Raw genomic sequence first — 19,856 nt, 5'->3', positions numbered from 1 at the left:
CACAACTATTTCTGGTACAACAAATCTTATTACCTACAGATAAAAGGCGTTGCAATGGGGGCTAAGTTTGCCCCCAGCCTCGCGAACCTTTTCATGTCCAGGTGGGAGGAGGATGTTATCTATGCCAGAGACTGGCCGGAACTGGTTTTGTACAAACGATATATAGATGACATCCTCCTCCTTTGGAATGGGGAGGAAAATGCACTCAATAACTTTTTTACAACACTAAATAATAACACTTTAAACATCCGCTTGACTTATACCTATAGTCGACACCAGATCGACTTTTTGGACCTTACACTAACCAATGGCAACGGGAGGATAGTTACTAAGTCCTTTTTTAAGGTATCCGATCGTAACAGCTATATCCCTGTAAATAGCTGCCACCACCCAAATTGGCTTAATAACATACCAAAAGGCCAATTTACCCGGATAAGGCGTAACTGTACAGATCTAGAGACATATTGGTCTCAAGCGAATATTCTAAAAAGCAGATTCCTTGAAAAAGGGTATAGAGAAACTGAACTTGATGATTCTCTGGCGAAGGTTGCGGGTTTTGACAGGAATGAGATGCTCTCATATAAACCAAAAAGAACACATGAGAGAGTATGTCCGTTTGTGACTACGTTTTCAGTGCAATACAGACAAGTAGGAAGACTGATTAAGAAGAATTGGGACATTTTAAGGATGGACCCTGTTTTATCACAAATACTACCTGATAAACCTGAGATTATGTTTAGAAGGGCCCCGTCCATTAGAAATCGGATAGCACCAAACGTGGTGAACCCCCCTGCTAAATTGACCTTTTTCAATGAACTAAAGGGATTCCACCCGTGTAATAAGTGCATTATATGTAGGTGTGACAATACCCGTAAACGGAGGATTGATACGTTTACCTCATCATCAACTGGGAAATCTTATGATATCAAGCAATTCATAACATGTCACAGTAAATTTGTGGTCTACCTTCTGAGTTGTCCCTGTAAGAAACAGTATGTAGGACGGACAACCAGACGCCTACGGGACCGCCTACGTGAGCATGTGGCGAACATAAGGAAAGGCTACAAGGATCATTCGTTATCCAACCACTATAGGCTTTTCCATAATAAGGATCCTACCTCATTAAAATTTATGGGTATAGAGGTAATATCTCCACATTGGAGGGGACTCCATAAGACTAGAACTGTTTCTCAGGCAGAGACCCCGAGGGGTCCATGAATTACGCACCCTTTACCCTCATGGACACAATGTTGAGGTAGATATAAACTGCTTCATTGCTAATAGTTAAGACAATGATATATTCCCCATTGGGTTCAACCACATGCCTTGATATATGGTTGAGGTTTTTATCTACATTTTTACATTTCATTTTTATTTTCATTTTTATTCATTTTTACACTTTTAGTCTATATAATAAATTTTTATATCTTCATATATTTCCATTTTTATAGATTTATATTTCGTTTCTTCATATTTTCTGTATCTCTAGGATATGGAGCTATAGAAATAGATGTATGTGTACCAATTGTCTGTAGAGTGCTTTTTTCTGAACTTTAATAGTATGCAGCATCTGGATGTGGAGCACCTTTGGTTACTGGTTACGGTTTATGATCCACGACAATTGGTGACTCACGATAAGATTTTATGTCAACAGGAAATGCCACCTGTTTTCAACATCTGTGTGCGTTTTCAATATGTGTGCGTTTTTTGAATACCTATGTGCGTTTTGAAACTTTTTAATATGGAGGTTGTTTTTCGCATAATTAATGTTTATTTATATTACTATATAGATAATCCACTCTAGTATCCACTCTAGCACCTATGCCATGGATATAATAGTATACGTTGAGGAGTTGATGAAATTACCCTTATGGATGACCAAAAGGGGGTTAAACAGTCCCTGGGGCACTTTGCTAGTATTGGCTCTATATACTTGGATATCTCCTCTCCTTTAAATAGTGGCTTACGTTCCTGGACAATTGCCCTGGGGGGAGGTTAGATCGGATGATTATCACTCCAATCCGATCAATCACGGCCCTGTCACCAGCCCCGGGTAATCGGCACTAGTCTCATGTGCCCTGTTTTCATCTCTATAGCAGTGGCTGTCAGTTTACACAGCTCACTGCTTAAAATCCATGGCAAAATGGCGGCTATCGGGTGGCGCATGCGCAGTTCATTTCCGGGCATCGACAATCCTCGGCAAAATGGCGGCTATTCGCGCATGCGCAGCTCCTCGTTTCTGCTTCTGAACGACAGAGCGGGATTTGTGCGCATGCGCGAACCGCATTTAAATAGGAAGTCTTTCTTGTCACACTGCTAGTGGCGTCCACCCTCTGATGAAGTGCCGTAGCACGAAAGGCCTCAGGAGGAGCCAGTAGCGAGTGTGACTTCCTGACCACTGGGACCACGAGGAGGTCCGGTGGTCTTCCATTTTTTACCTTTGCCGGGTTAGTGCATGTATTATTTATTTATTTATTCATTTCCCTCATTTACCAGTCCGCCTGATCGCTGACGGTATTTGTTATATGCATGTGACCCTGGCTAGTATTACTATTGACCCAATAAAAGTTTTGAACATACTACACTATTGGCATTCCCTTTCTTGACCCTCTTGTTGGAGGGTTCCAGATTTGCAGCAGCCAATTCTTGGGGTACCTGTAACCAGGAGAGGGATCTCTATCCACCTTATCACTTGGGGCAAGAGGGCTCTCTGGACCTGGAGATATATCACTGCACCCAAGGCTGATGTCGTTACTTGAGGGGGATGACCAATGTGTTTTGCTGATCCGCATACCTGACCGATCATCTGGATAATATTGCATACATGCGCATTTAAAATGCGCGGTCGGTGAGTGCGCATTTTTTCTATTTGATTCCAGTCATCTAAACGATGAAGAGACCTTCACATGTTCTTTGTTCAGGATCACTTTTATTGTGTAAAGGACTATATGAACTTTTATTCATGTATATTTTATATTAGTATCACAGCGCTGCACTATAGGAATGTAAAGGAGTAGAGGGTGATATGAAGGGGGATTGAGGACAGACATGTGAAGGTGGGGGGGGGGGGGGTGATACTATGAAAGGGGGCTGAGGACTGGAATACTAAGGAATAGGGGGGTTATATGAAGAGGAGCCGGAACAGAAATGTGAAGGAGGAGGGGGGTGATGTGCAGAGGGGACTGAAAATACTGATATATTAATGGAATTGTGTTATGAAGGATCTGAGGCTACGTTTAGATCATTGCAACCTGCGTTGCGTGTGTAGGCAGCCAATTCATTTCAGTGGGCTACCTTACATGCAGCAACAGAAGAAACAAGTCCCTGACCTTATTTGAAATGGTACCACACCGAACCATATGGTGCACCATGTTTGCCGATGCACGGAAGTGCCATTATGAATTAAACACTCAATTTGGACCTCTGCAGGAAATACATTTTGCTGACTGGACCTCTGTAGCTTTTAATTCAATACCCCCGGTCTAGGACCTGTTGCAGCTTGTGAATGAACAATGACTGAACAGCAATACACCGATGAGATCATCATATGCTCTCTTCCCCTCTCAGTGTTGCATGGACAGCATTGTGGAATGCAGTGGAGCCCAAAGGGTGCCATCACTAGCTTTCCTGTACAGGAAGCCAATACCAAGAGAAATGCGGGTACTTGCAAGATGTTTGTAAAAAAACATGTAAAAAACATGCAATAATATTTTCAAATAATCACCCGGGGTACCTATGCAACTAGAACTCTTGAGTTAACCACTTTTAGACCACAATATGTATATATATATTGCAGATTTCAAGTGGTATACTGAGATGATGCCTGCAGGTACAGGCATCATACCGGTATTGATTTTTTTCAGCAAACAATTTCTTTTTTTATAAAAGCAATTATGCTTGCTAATTAGCCACTGTATTTCTTTTACAGGTGGTGGAGGGTTGTTCCCCCCTTCCGCTATCCCACTGTGCTTGCGCGCAAAGGTGAACGTATTAGTCGGTCCATGCATACATAAAATGGCGATAGTACCACACATGGGAGGTATCACCACAAACGTCAGAACAACAGAAATAATTCTAGCACCACACCTCCTGTGTAACTCTAAGCTGATAAATTGTATAGGCTTTTAAAGTGATACCTACGGCACCATTCCACAAGCATGCATAATTTTAAAGTGTGACATGTTAGGTATCTATTTACTCAGCATAGCATAATCTTTTATATTTAAAAAAAATGGGTATTATATTGTGTTTATGTGCATTAAAGTTCATTAGTATATATTTTTTTTTTAAAGTAATTTTTTCCCAAAAAAATTGCATTTCAAAAACCTCTGCGCAAATACCATGTAACATAAAAAAGACAAGCAGAGCTTCCCCTTTTGGATAGAGCGTCATTTTAAGTTCTTTGTTATATATCTTTTTATATTTATAAATATACATATTTACATACCTGGAATATCAGTACTTTGCTCAGAAAAGCCAAGGTCTTTTGTCAAGCCTACAAGTTCCTTTGCCTAAGAAGCACAGTATGATATAGTAAAACAGAAAATTTACATTAATTATCTACATCTTAAAAAAGCAACACCGACAGTCTGCCTGTACAGGAAATGTGTTGGTTGAAATTATGTCATTAGTTCTGGACCCACAGTACTCCATTATGAAGAATGGTAGCATATTCAGTCACTAGGTTCTTTGAATGGGCTGAAACTGAAATTGGGGACATGTGATTATTAACCTCCCTAGTGGTCTGATTATGTCAATATTTCTGTGCTCAAAGCGGTACTTTTTTTGCATGGAAATATGTTGTTTTTTTATTGTAGGCCTGTAATTCTTAGGAATAACTCACTGAAATCTGTCCGAACAAGAATCTAGCAAACATCCCGGGTATGATAAAGTTTGAAACATGAAATCATAAATTATAATATAATAAATAATCATAAAAAATAATATAATAAAATTCAATAATGTAATCAAACCAAAAACACTGAAATTTGAAATATAGCGGCAAATTCGCACATCACTGAGCAAAGTCGCAAAATCATTTTAAGTGTCTGATGACGAATTTCCACACGTATCATTATCACTCAATTCTGCAAGTGTTTCTGATTTACTATCGTTCTCTAGCTGGTCTAAAACCACTTTTGACCTAAAGGGATATTTTTTGGACGCCATGGACATTTCTCAGTTTCCAGGCAGAAAGAACAGTAAAAATGCAGGAAAGGCACAGGACAAATCACTAGGAACAAAATGTAAGTGAAATGGTTTGATACAGTAATGTTTTACTATGTGATTTTAGTGTATTGAGTGAATGTCACTTTAAAAATTTTTGAATTTTCCGCCGGTTCCGTCCCCGTACATCCCGATGCTCGCAGGGAATGGAACCCGGAAGACGGATGCCGGCATCGGCCAGAGGAGATGGCTGGAGATGCTGCAGGGGGGACATCACGGGAGCGAAGGACAAGTGATCGAGGGAATCCCTGAGCAACGGTACAGTGTAATCCCGAGTGTAGCTTGGGGTTACGGATTTTGGGCCTGAAAGTTTACCCCGAGCTACACTCGGGAATACCACCAGGGAGATTAAAGCATGTCTAAATGCAAAAACAAAAAATAAATATATTGTAGTCTGCTAGTCATTGAATATGGTGCCTGTATTCGCTCATTTTATTTCTTCATATTTTTGTCTTTTATTTTCACCTGGTGATCCTGCTAATACCACATTTCCTGTCCTGTACTGTATCTTTTCAGGGACAGTGTTGTCACCCTAGGAAATTACTACAGAACACCTTCCACTCTCATCATCGCCATCTCTAGGGGAAGGGGTTCTGTTGTCCTCAGATAGCTGGGAATAATGTAACAGATGTGCAGCCCCAGATGTTAAACTTGCAAGATTTCTGCCAGGACCAATGGGTATTTTTATGCATTAGGGAACAGAAATAATAAAACACTTTTCATAGTATATTTAACAGACAAAAAAAGGAGCTAATAAGAGAAGTTCAGTGTTAGAATTTTAATTTAATTTTCAAATGTGACTGCAGTGTACCTTTTAGGACCACACGTGTATACAGTGCACTGTAAAAACAAGCACTGCTGTGACAATGTAGTGAATACTGTATGTGTATTAATACATTTACAGCATGGGCAATTGTCTGTTATGTCCATCTATTGTAGCCACATGAGTTCACAAAACACAGAAAAAAAACTAACATTAGTGGCTGTGAGATGTGTGAAGTGCATATTGCTAAAGTGTCAGCTGTGAATATATACACTGTGTGCACAATTATTAGGCAAGTTGTATTTTCGAGGATTCATTTCATTATTGAACAACTCCAGTGTTCTCGGTCAATCCAAAATGTTAACAAACCTCAAACCTGAATATTTAAGAAAAGTGAGGTTTTGGCTTTCTTAGGAGAATATCTGTATGTGCACAATTATTGGGCAACTATTAGTGTGCAGAATTATTATGCAACAAAATGAAAAACAAAAACGTTCCCCCCTATCACTTGTTTATGTTCATCTGTTGAAGTGAGAACAATAAACAAAGAACTCAAAATGTACAAATAAACATTTCTTTTATTTATATGGAAAAAAAAAAAAATCAGTGACCAATATAGCCACCCTTCTTTTCAATAGCAGTCATAAGCCTTCCATTCATGGAGTCTGCCAGTTTATTGATCTCTTGCTGATCAACTTTTTTGTGCAGCAGCAATCACAGTCGCCCAGACACTGTTCAGAGAGGTGTACTGTTTTCCTTCACTGTAAATCTCCCGTTGAAGAAGGGCCCACAGGTTTTCAATAGAGTTTAGGTCAGGTAAGGAAGGGGGTCATTACTCTTTCATCTTTAAGGCCTTTACTGGCTAGCCATGTAGTGGAGTACTTTGATGCATGTGTAGCACCCTCCTAGTTAGGTACTAGGATATGTATAATTAGAGTCCAGTGACTGATGAGTTAGGTCTGCTCATGCTGCTCTGGTGCTGTTGGAGTTCTGCCTGCCTTCAGGAAGCTATGAGAGCCTTCCAAAACATGGGTACGGGTTAGGCAAATGCACAGCATGAATATGGATACGGTCCAGGCCAATTGCAAGGGAAGGGTTGTCCATTTGGTTGCTGGGAGTATTACTTATATTCAAATCACATGGGGTTCAGTGTCTTTCCAGGGAGTGCATTGCACCAGTCAGGCTGGAGGCAGGCTGCCTCGCCTGGCACTTGTTGCCATGTGGCCTCAGGTGGGTCAACCTGAGGGCCTGAAACTAGAGAGAGTAACCCTGGTTCTTCAGTAAGCTGACTGAGGGGAGCTATCTGCCAAAGCTCTGTCTGGTATTACTGGAGAGAGTCACTTGGAAGATTGGAAGGAGGCAACCATTCTGTCCTTGGACTTGTGAGTACAGACTCTAAGAGATCTTGGGGACCCTGTGTGCTTTGCTACCCCTCTGTTGCTTCATAGTCAGTGTGGGTCTTAAGAAAAGGGAACACTGGCTAGTGTTCTGGGGAGCCTGTCCGATTGTTGCTTCTGCAAAAAGGGGCTTTGCTTAGCTACGTTACCTTTGGGCTGTCACAGTCTCTCGTAACTGGCTTATACCTGAGGAGCTCAGCCCTGTAACTACTACTACTGCAAAAAGAGACTTTGTTCACTCCTAAAACTACTTGTTGCTGCAAAGTAAAGAGAAGTCTGCTATCTGCTTCAGCTAATTCTTCAAAATTGTTCAACTAAGAGACCAGCTAGATGTCTTCAGCATGAATAGTTCTGATTTTGGAGTATCCTACTACAATTCCCCATCCCTATCCTCAGTTCTACAATGAACTCCACAAACAAAACATGCCCTAGACTGGTCAATGAAGACAACGGGCGGAAATGTGTGTGAGTGTATTTGGCTGCAGACATTCACTGTGCCTGGCTGTGAGAGTGGAGAGTGTAAAGTGGAGCCCGTGTAAAACATACAATTGGCTCCTTTGGGGGTAGCACTACACATGCGATGGAGCATTGTCCTGCATAAAGAAGGCCATGCCCCGGATGGTAACCTGGACCTCGGCCTGCCAGACCGCATTTGATCGGCTGAAGGAGGCCCTTTCCCATGACCCTGTCCTAGCAGCGCCCAACTACCAGCGAAGGTTCCTTGTGCAGATGGACACCTCCACTTATGGGCTGGGGGCTGTCCTCAGCCAGGTAAATGAGGAGGGGGAGGAGGACCCTGTGGCCTTCATTAGCAGGAAACTATTAGACCGGGAGGTGGCCTATGCCATCATAGAGAAGGAGTGCCTGGCCATAGTGTGGGCGTTGAAGAAACTTCAACTCTATTTGTATGGCCGGGAGTTCACCATCCTCACAGACCATAACCCCCTCACCTGACTGAATCAGGTCTCCGGGGTAAATGGCCGCCTCTTACGATGGAGCCTAGCCCTACAACCCTACAATTTCAGTATCCAATACTGATGAGGAAGCCAGCACCACAATGCACATGGGCTGTCCCGCCAGCAAGACCCCCAATAAATGCAGTCCACACGTGCCTGTACGGGAACCTGTTGAAGTTCCCCTGGCGGCACTTGTAGAATGGAGGGGGGAGGGGTTGTCACGGAGCTGGCCCTTTCCCCCCCCATCCTCTAGGCTTGCTGCCTGCCACCCCCCCCACCCCTCAGCAGACTCTCACCCTTCTGTCCCGTCCATGCTGGGACTTCTAGTCCTCCGTGTCCCTGACACAGGCAGCCCTCGGCAGCCCCTCACCCCCCTCGCCTGCAGTCTGGCCCCCTGCTGAAGGAATCCACAAACAGACCACCTCCTCCCTTCCCCCTCATGCACATCTTCCTGCCAGACAGGGACAAAGGCCTTGTTCCCTGGGTGGGTCCGGAGACCTGGGAGACAGGGCCCGTTGCCATGGTAACCTGACAGGAAGTCTCGAGTTACCACAAGGTGCCCAGCTCTGTACTTAAGGGTGAGCAGGAAAAAAACCCCTTCTGTTCTCCTGGCTGTGTGTGTGAGGGAAGACTGTGCTAAGGGCCAGTGTCTCTCATACGACCATCTCCCGTCCCCCTCCTCATCTCCCTGACTGACCGGACTGCCTGGCTGCTGCTGGATCCTCTCCGGCGTGGGGTGAACTCTCTGCTGCCTCAAATCTCTTCCCTGCCTGGACTTACCTCTTGTTCCCTGTGAGCCTGCGGGCTGGACATCTTCCCTGGTTGGACTTACCTCTTGTTCCCTGTGAGCCTACGGGCGGGACATTTTCCCTGGCTGGACTTACCTCTTGTTCCCTGTGAGCCTGCGGGCTGGACATTTTCTCTGGCTGGACTTACCTCTTGTTCCCTGTAAGCCTGTGGGCTGGACATCTTCCCTGGCTGAATTTAACTCTTTGTTGCCTGTGAGCCGAATGGACTTAACCCTTCCCTGCCTGGAGCTGCCTGTGTGGATTAACCCTGTTTTGCCGGTGTGGACTGTAGCCCTCTGTGTCCGGCTCCCCGCATCCAGTAAGTGGACTAACCCCATGCTGCCCAAAAGACTGAGCCCAATTCTCCCCAGGAACCCGAAGTCCCACAAAACCACCCTGCCCTTGCCTTACTGAGCCCTGTGGATTACCATACCCCTGTTGTTCCATATTGCCTTCCAAAGAACTTTACTGTGTTGCTGTGTCTGGTGTGGATCTGTGGACTAAAGGAACTGTTGCCTGTGCCCCAAAAACCTCTCCCAATAAACGCCACACGTTGGGTTCCGTGCAATCTGTCTCTGTGTGCTCTCTGGTTCTCTTGACAGTCTGTATAGCAGTTCATTCTTTGTAATAGTTGGTTCATTACGTAGTTACATAGGCAGTTTGAAAAATAGATACAAATACATATAGTTCAGGCCTAGTTCACACTAGTGTGATTTTCAGATGTGACTTGAGTTGCACAGAATCACGACAATGGAAATTACATTGTTTTCAATGGTGTCTGTTCACAGCAATAAAACTCAGCACAGCGCAAATTTGGAAAAGGTTATATTTGTATAACTTGTAAATTTTTACTACTTTATTGCGATTCTAGTTTGATTTTGGCCCCGTAGACTTCAATGGAAATGCATAAAAATCACTTTTATAAGAGATTTCATGTTTCTTGCTAACAGATCGCCTCAAAATTGCATCTGAAAAACACATGTGAATTGCTTCACACTAGTGTGAACCAAGCATCAATGGTAAAAATAAATAAATAGAAAACCTCCATATACAGAATCCTACACCTGGAGTTGATCTAGAGGAAGGCTCCAGTTGGCTCCAGTGGGGTAAAAAAAAATACCTTCCTGATCCCCCAAGAGGCAGTTGGAAAGTCCCTGGATCAACAATCTCTAGTGTTATTACCTAAAAATGTTGGTATCCAGTTATATTTTGTGCATTAAGAAAAACCAACTTTCTGAGCAAATTACTAAGCTGGCCAGAACTAGTTCACTTAAATACTTAATTATGGCTCTATTACAAAGTTTCTCTAAATACCATGCAAAGATAATATATAAATACCTTTTCGGTCACTAGGTTCCAGTTTATTTTCCAGAAATACAAACAAAAGAAGAGATCAATACAAGCAAACCCAGCAATCATTCCAATCCAAAAACCTGTTAAAGCAAATATTAAACTTTAATTTTTGATTTTAGAAAAGGGAATTTTCAATTACATTGCCGTATACATACCATCCCATATGGAAGAAAAATATATTTGAAATATATTGTAAAAATATTCTTCCCAAATATATTGACATATATTTGAAATACTACAATTTTGGCCATATTCAATATATTTCAAAATATATATATATACTGTATGTTGAAATGTACTTTTATCACAAAATATGAACAATATTTTTAAAAATACATTTCAAAATACACTGTATGTCTTTAAAAATAAAAATCTACATGTCTGGAATGCATTTACAAATATATGTAAAAATATATGTTAAAATGACTTTTTTATATGTTAAAAAAATCTGAAGAATATATTTTAAAAAAATATATTTTTAAAAATATTTTTCATATATTTTGTAATATATAAAAAACAAATTACACACATACATACATATATACTGCATGTTGAAATGCATTTTTATATAATACAAAATATATGAAAAATATTTTTTTAACATTTTTTTTTTATACTACATCTAAAATCTTGACCAATTCTTGGCTGGAAATAAACTTTTTATTTCCTATTGTCAGCATTGGATTCATACCTTTTTATAGCTGTAACTAGGTCTTTGATCTTCTGGAAGCCAGTAGAACAATCTCCAATTTGCTCTCCAAGACACATAATTCATTTCTTTGGATCTAAGAGCTTCAGAATATCTCTCTCAGCAATGTCTAGCTGCTAGAGTTTTTATTAACTTTCTAATAGCATTTTATAAGGGGGGCGCAAACACAATTTGGAGCAGCTGTGCAAGCCAACCAATCAGCTTCTATCCTTAGCTTGTTCAGTTAAGCTTTAAAAATACATGATAGTTCCCTTACCGGTGGGCTTCCTCTTCTCTTGAATACTTGGGCATTCGCTTGACCCCCACCTATGACTCCCTTTTTGCTGCAAATTATTATCCTTTGCTTAGCTCCTTATCTTCTCTTATGCATTCCTGGCAATTTCCGCACCTGTCTTGGATAGGACGGGTTCATTCAGTGAAAATGACCATCTTGCCGAAATTGTTATATTATTTTCGCACCCTCCCAGTGCGGGTTCCCCCTCATTTTCTTCGGTTGCTTCAGGCGAAGTTTATGCATTTTATCTGGGCCAATAAGCATCCCAGAGTCTCTAGAAATATGCTCTTTGCTCATAGACTCCAAGGTGGTCTTGGGGTACCCAATGTAACTAAGTATTATCAGGCGAGCCAAATTGCCCCGCTGTCTATGTTGCACGCTTCCTCCGATGTTCCTCTCTGGGTCCTGCTGGAACTACCTAATTGTGCCCCTATCGCACTGTCGACACTTCTATGGCTTCCCCCTGCCCTACGCCCTATGGCGCTGAGTCCGATGTTGCTCCATGGCATACGAGTCTGGGACTTGGTACGTTACTCCAGTGGCCTGATGTCACCCTTTTTGCCCTTGCTTCCAATCGTTAATAACCCTCTTTTCCCGCCGGGTCTAGATCACCCGAGGGCATTTTCTTGGTGGGTGGCTCATGGTTTCTCACAGGTGCAACACTTTTTGATTTTTCAGTCCTTTCCCACCTGGAATGTCCTCCGGGAGTCTCGGGATGTTCCCCCAGCGGAATTTTTTCGGTACCTTCAATTGCGACACTGGCTACTCTCGCTGAGGGCCACTTCTGCTTTCCCATATCAGCAATCTGCCTTTGAACGGCTTTGCCAGCAGCGTCCGGGCGCCCCGGGCCTTATCTCCCTTCTTTACGCAGCTTTGAACAGACGCTCGTCGCACACTTCTCTTTCATATGTAGTTCAGTGGGAACGCGACCTGGGAGTGGCTGTGGATCCGGAGGACTGGAATAAAGCCTTGTCACTCATAGCTAAATGTTCGTTTAATACGACCACGCTGGAAGCAGCCTATAAGGTATTGTTTCGTTGGTATTGGGTGCCGGCTCGTTTGGCCCAGGCTAACCCTGCCTGTAGTGATCGATGTTTTCGGGGTTGTGGCCATCGTGGCGATGTACTGCATATCTGGTGGTCATGCCCGAGGTTGGTTCATTTTTGGTCTCGTGTGTTTGGCCTCCTTTTCACTTTGTTTCATCTCTCCATACGCCGGGATGCTCGGTATGCTTTGCTTCATTGCCCCATACCGGGCCTCTTGGCTCGTCAGCAGCGGTTGGCTTCCTATTTGTTTTTATCGGCCACTAGGACAATTGCTCAGGCCTGGAAGAGTCAGTTTGTACTTTTTCAGGGGGTGCGGGATCGTATGACTACTATGATGCTCAATGAACAGATGTCGAGTATATGCAACGACTCTCAACATACATTTTTGAAAATATGGGAGCCGTGGCTGCAATATGCCTTTCCCACGCTCCCCCGGCCAGTGTAGGGAGGTGATGGAGTTTTGCATTGGCGCTCATGGACCCTTGCTCTTTGGTGTGTGTTTTTGTTTTTGTTTTTTTTTTGTTTTTTTTCTCTTTCTTCTCTGCTCTTTTTCTCTCCTTTTCTGTTTGTTTTGATGTGACAGTGGACAGCTGTCTTTAGTTGCAATAATCTGAGTTTCACTGATGTTATTGTAACCTATGTGCCATTGATAGCCCCTGCGTGGGCATACGTTTTGCCTTATTGGAATTAGAGCGTTGTCTGCTCTATTATGCATTTTCTATCGGTGCAATTGATAGCCCCTGCGTGGGCGTGTTTTGTTGCCTCTGTTTTATACTTTTTAAAATTAATAAAAACCATTGAAATACAAAAAATGAAAAAAAAAAAAAAGTGAGAACAAAAATACATGATAGAAGTTGATTGGTTGTCATGTACAGCTGATCCAGTTTGATAAATTCCCCTTACCATGTTTCTCTCTCAACACCACCCATAATTCAGAAAAAAAGACATTTCAAGGCATACCCCTGATTACTGAGACATAGGGGAACTTAGGGCTATAGTAGGCTTGTTTCTCAATCTCTATTATAAAATAGCATCTGAAGCTAAATTAGTTGTAACCTCTGACATAAAAAATAAACAAAGCATATCCCTCTATAGTGTGTACTGTGGTCTCAATCCAAAGCAATGAGTGTGATCTGTCTGCTGCCTGCCTGCTCTCCTATCTGTACTGGTCATTTCTTACAGCTAATGTTGACTCAAGGAATGGAGGGGAATAGGGGAGAGGAGCCCCAGCACACAGCCTTTGATCCAGCCTCAGTTGTGCGTGTTCTCTGTGCACTGTGTGAAGGGGTATGTGTCCCTTCCCTCCAGTCAGGGCCCAGGTTACAGTCAGCTCCCTGCTGTGTGCTCTGCAGTGTGTGATCCTCACCCCTTTCTTGCTAGAGCTCAGGAATGCTGTGTAAAATGTGTGCTTTAGAAGACTGTAAGAGAAGAGACGCTGTAGATAAACAGATACAACTTATGTAGGAGGATTTGCTTTATCTCTGTGTATCGCCTGAAGCCAATCACTTCACTGGGTATATGTTAATGTTTAATATGGGATAAGGATACTAATTTATTGTTGTTGCTCTGTATCCGCACACTGCCATTGTACTTTTACCAGGATGTGACTTTTAATGATCTCTTAGATTGTAAGCTCCAAGGAGCAGGGCTCCCCTAACCCTCTTGTATTGAACGGTATTGTTGCTGTATTGTCTCCCGTTATATTGTAAAGCGCTGAGCAAACTGTTGGCGCTATATAAATCCTGTATAATAATAATAATAATTTGTCTTGATCAATAACACCAAATGTTTACAAAAGAGCATGAAAAATGTCAGTTTAAAATTTCAGGTCACTTAAATAATGCTGCAATTTACAGTAAAATGGTAATAGAATTAATAAAATTGCATTTTAATTACCTTTTATACCTTGTTTCAATGGAAACATGAGGGGTACACCAACTGGAAAACTGAGAAGGCCATAACCTACAATAAATGCCAATGCTCCAATCTCTGGTTTCCCAATGCCTCTAAGCAGTCCATTGAAAACACCCTGTACAAAAGAGAACATACAGAATAGAAGGAAACCATATTTTTGGCCAGAGAATATTAAAATACATTATGGTTTTAGCAGTGAGCAGTGAAATACACATGCAAGTAGAACATTTATGGTTAACTTCTGTTTAGTAAGGCTAGGTCCACACTGGTGTGATCAGATTTTGATCTGACTTTTAGTGCAATTATATGATGTTACTTGGATGCTACTTGGATGTTGCCAACATCCAACATCTAAGGGGTCAGAACCATTCTGGAACCAAAGTATTACAGGAACCTTTTCCAAAATGTTGCTGTGCTGCACTCCTTTGATGTGAACAGGCACCACTGAAAACAATGTGATTTCCATTGTCGTATGATTCTGTGCAACTCAAGTCGCATCTGGAATCCCACTAGTGTGAACCAGGCCTAAGCTGTTCCTCCTCCATAGCCTTGCAATATTTTCTAAAGAGATTTAAAAAACATACACAGTGTGTGTCAAGACTACAGCAAAACATCTGCATTTCCTGTAGTCTAATACAGCTTCCCAGAAAACTCTATTTCAACATAAAACACCCAACATGAAATGAGGAAACAGCAAAGCAGGGACTTTGACTTAAAAAGCAGTCATAGCAGTTGATATTATTATAGACATATAGAAATAAAGAATCAGTCTGATCTGAACTGGACCTCTCTCAATACTCTCTCCTCTTCTTCCTCCCAAAATTGTCCCTGCCTATGTATTTTCTTCTTTCAGTCTTTCGTACTTCTATTCCTAAACACTTCAAGGCACACAAATCAGTTTTTGTAGGGACAGTTAAAAAACTCAGAAAGTCTACTACTAACTCTTTGTATGTAATATACCTCCACTTTTACCAAAGGCTATCCCCAACAGTGTAATAAACTATTTCCTCAGGAAGCTTGAAACTACTGCCCTAAATAAACTGAACAGAGTGTGTGTTTTAATGACACCCAGGAAGGACTGTAACGGACCCCAGACACCCACGACTGGGTATCTCCGTCAAGAAGCTGCTTTTCAGGCTGTGGAACATGAGACCAATGAATCTGGCTATTGTTACCCCAAGATCCAGACGACACCAGATTTGAAGTAAACCAGAGGTAGACTACTTTATTTGAACACAGATACAAGATATATACATTCAGGGAACAATCCCCCCCCCCTGCATTATGACACAGGGCAGGGAAATATACATTTAGTAACAAGAGACACACAGGTATTCAAACTTCACACCAGCAGACAGTCCCATCAGGAGGGAGGGCTGCAGGAGACAACCCCCACTAAGCTAATACACATAAACACATATATCCCATAATAGTTTGCTCTGAAGCCAGACAAACAATAGAACAATGGGATGCAGCCAGGTAACATTAAACAATCAACAACCCCCACCCCACCTATCTCCTAAACATGTCTACACAGTCTGAGACAAAGCCCACACAATATTAGGACAGATCACCCTGTACCCCTAACAGGCACAGGGTGATTTACACATAAGAGGGATATGGGGAGCTGAGACAGGGGTTTCCCCACCTCTCCAAAGTGAGCTGGGTACCATGGGCCCCCCACCCAAAGTGACTCCCATCACAAGAACCATGCATAAATTCTTATAGTAAATACCCAACAGTACGATCAGTTCAACATCGGCAGTGTTACAGCAGTATAGCTTATGTCACGATGTTACATATGGTAATCAGAGTAAATAGCATCTCACCCTTATGTACCCTAGAGGTAAAAAAAAGGCCAAAAACAAATATATACTTACAGCCGGTGAATAAACAACAAAAAAAAAGGCACAGAGAGGCATGATTTGGGACACCAAATTTATAATAGCCCTAAAAAATAAATACATGAAATAATGGCTTTAGTATAATTTCAGATAAATTAAGAACAGATCAAATGTGAAAAAGTAAATGTGTAATTGTTATTTATGGGCAAAAAGGAAGGCCAGCCAAAGATGGAACGAAAATCATCCAATTCAGCAGGAACCGGCTGAATTTTGATCCATCTAAGGTCAGCAACCTGTGGCTGAAGGAAAGGAAATTGCATCATCTATGGCTTGATTAAGAGTGGACAACTGTTACAAGACATTCACCAAGCAGCGCAATGGAGGCATCAATGTTCAGATAATTATCATAAATATTATACCACTTGGGCGCTATGGATTGACTTTAGTACCTCTGACTTGTACAAACAGTTGATTCAATAAAGCATTATGGAAAGGACCTCTTACACATGAGTTATACCATGCATATTTATTCAGTGTGAGTGTCTGGGGTTGGCTTACATAGCACAATATTTGGATGTGTCTTCTATAGTTCTTTCTTGACCTTATTTCTAGGGATTGGGGTGGGTGCAGCCCAGAGTCCGGCAAACCCTCGGACTTTTTCTCTCCTTCTTAACATTTCTCTGTCTTCTTTCTACTCCCCTTTTTTATGCTCAATTCTTTACATCTTCTGGGAGGTTTGGGGCATTGCACGAGCCCCAAATGGTGTACACCTGGCTTGAGTAATGTCTGCCATTTACTGTGTATCTGTGCATTTTGTACCCGCGCCAGCCAGTGGTGAATGGCAATTTAATGTTTGATGGTATATGGAAGCATTGTGGTACTATGTATATTGTTTTGGTCTTGTTTTGAACCTTTTCTTCTTTATTAGAATTTACACAAAGACCTGAATATAGAGACACAAGTTTATAACCAGTGCTCTGATGCAGTCCAACATAGTATCTGTGCGTTTTGTACCCACTTTGGCTAGTGGTGAATGGCCCTTTAATGTTTGATGGTATATGGAAGCATTGTGGTGCTATGTATATTTTTTGTGTCTTGTTTGTACTATTTCTTCTTAATTATAATTTACACTAAAACCTGCATATAGAGACGTAGTTTGATAACCAGTGCTCTGATGCAGTCCAACATAGTATTTTATCCATTCATGATAAATAGTATTTATAGTTACACAAACTGCAGGTCAGAACTTTACGAGTGCAGACATACAGTAGAGACAAACTACCCTCCAAACTGAATATACGCAGTGTACTATAGTACTGACCTGAGGTACAGTGTTTTCATCCACCATATACAGTAGGTGAATAGAGGCTGTTTCTTACCTGCTGGTATGCACCCAAGCGCTGATTGTTGAACTGTGTCACTTCATTTAAATATTTGCTTACCCCGACATATCATATTCCTGATATGTTTCTGTTGTACCATGTACTTGTATGAAAAAGTATCCTGTACTCTTTGTATTGCTGTCTTTTGTGTGAAATACATGGTGATCCTGCCAGCCCCCCTTGTAACGATTATGCGCAATAGAGCTATGGAAGCTGTACACGACAGCCATCTTGTTAAAGTCTCAGCATTTTGGTTTCATGAGTAGTGTTCCTTTACTTCCCCAAACCCCTTTGCAAACTATGGAATATGTAGCTGTAACTTGTAACGAACTTCAAAAGAGCTTCTTCTCTTAATTAAAACTCAAATAGACACCAGCGTCCAGGGCTGTAAACCGCTAAATAGTCTTGGCAGGATGTCTGTTTTTCGAGGAACCATGGAAAACACTTTCCTCTAGTCTATCGTAAAACAATAATAACTCAGTCCAGCCATGACACATGACCTGTTAGGCCATTAGAGCTCTAGGAATGCAAAGCGTGCCATAAAACATCTATTCCACATGTAACAATTCCACATACAATTCATAGAATTCAACAGGAACAGGGCACATTAATATTAGGTATATATTTGAATAGGAAATAACATACTGAACAGATCAAGGTCATACATGACTATGTAAGCACATAGGAAAGCAGAGAAAGCAGTCTCCTGCCTTCTGGGTGACAAGGTACACTGTGTTTGGTATCCGTGGGTTCGAAATATAATTCTGAATAATAATCTGCCAGTTGCTAGAATACCACTTGCACGTATTGGAGGTTATTAACATTAGTATGAAACTGCAGTTGGCACTTGGTGATAAATTTGGTGACCTCCTAGCACCCATCCCCTAAACCAGATGATTGGTCAGTTGTTCTCAGGCGACACCCCTTTGATATCATAGAAAAGAGACTGACCGGATTTAGTAAGGGAGCTCTTGTTTAACATCAATCAAGGAACATTTTAAACGGACTTGAGAGCCAAGGCAACGTTTTTGCTTGGATAATTGGACTCTGCTAAAACCAGGACTTTGCAAGTATTCTGCCTTCTGAACTCTTTCCTTCTATTTCTCTGTTGCTTTATTGTTCTCTTTATGTCTTTATAACATCTCTTTCTGTAAATATTTTAATTGCACCATTTGACGTTTTTATTAATAAATCCTATTTTGAAAAGTGTTGAAACTGTCTCTAAAGCTTTTAATGGAAACTAAAGCATCCCTTTCTCTTGAAGTGTGCTACTTTAGATAATAATCCTCTGAATATCCCTGTCTGTGGTGACAGTGTGTGTGCAAACGTTTATGCTAGAATCATAGTGTTATTGCTAGGATTCGTGAGTTTCCTCCTTCTCTGTAAAAAGGCGGTGGTGGCTCATAGTGACAATCGCTCTCAGGCTGCTGGCATAAAGATTGTGGTCCCGTGAGCTGGAAAATCTTTGTGCAGGGTGCAGCTGAGAGTGGCATTGTTACGCAAGTGACAGCATTGTGTGAGATTAGCTGGTCCCTTGTCACAAGTTGGTGAGAAGGGCAGGGGTCGGGCACTGCATTGCATCACACCCCTGCACCCCTATTTCAAATTGACTAAACTAGTTATGACAGTACATCTTTCCTAGCATGGTCAGTTTTCTGACTGTGCAGGGAGAACAGCCTGCCTGTCCTATACACATAAATGTTTTGCCTTTAATTTCTATTTTAAACTGAATGGATTGTTTTACAAGGTCAGGGATCACATATAGTTTAGTCTGACATGGAGGACAGTTTTCAAAAAGAAAAGACAAAGGGGTATTTTTATAAAAGATTCAATGGCCAATTTTTGCCTGACGTTCAACCAGAATTCTTAGGGCAACTTTCACTTTATTTGTGAGATTAAAGCAAGATTAATGACATTAATAACATTCATTCAGTGAAAATTAAATTCTGTGACATTCACCAACGTCTGTTTGTCAACAGGGAAAAGTCTGTAAAATTCAGGCTCTGTTCACACTAGGGTGTTTCAAATCATGGACGGAATTGCCATGATTCTGCCCACGATTTAAAGCGCGCTGTGAAAATGCGCATTCGCGTGTTCAGGTGCAATTCATTTCGATGGCACCTGAAAACGCAGGGTGTTTTTGCAGCGATCGCATGTGTTTTTCCATGCGACAAACGAGCCGCAATCATGCAAACAAAACAGAT

General features: G+C 41.7%; 2 protein-coding genes across 3 annotated transcripts in view; one reads left to right on the top strand and one right to left on the bottom strand.

The window, feature by feature from the left end:
* Positions 1-19,856, top strand: part of ALDH3A2 (aldehyde dehydrogenase 3 family member A2) — a 132,242-nt gene that overhangs the window by 66,094 nt on the left and 46,292 nt on the right. The gene's annotated exons all lie outside the window — the stretch shown is intronic.
* The window catches only part of LOC149462616 (multidrug and toxin extrusion protein 2-like), a 70,392-nt gene that overhangs the window by 8,865 nt on the left and 41,671 nt on the right, over positions 1-19,856 (bottom strand). For both annotated transcript variants that reach the window (XM_089676615.1, XM_089676616.1), the window contains exons 13-16: positions 16,307-16,376; positions 14,409-14,541; positions 10,469-10,563; positions 4,448-4,511 (exon numbers count right to left, since the gene is read on the bottom strand). In XM_089676615.1, the coding sequence (XP_089532741.1) occupies positions 4,448-4,511; positions 10,469-10,563; positions 14,409-14,541; positions 16,307-16,376 (362 nt within the window). The remainder of the gene's footprint in view (positions 1-4,447; positions 4,512-10,468; positions 10,564-14,408; positions 14,542-16,306; positions 16,377-19,856) is intronic.

Source organism: Staurois parvus, unplaced genomic scaffold (assembly GCF_062004578.1).
Source record: "Staurois parvus isolate SC_StPar_1 unplaced genomic scaffold, SC_StPar_1.0 ptg000172l, whole genome shotgun sequence".
Taxonomy (NCBI): Eukaryota; Metazoa; Chordata; class Amphibia; order Anura; family Ranidae; genus Staurois; species Staurois parvus.
Note: the sequence above shows the minus strand (reverse complement) of the source record. Positions and strands in the feature narration are given on the sequence as shown.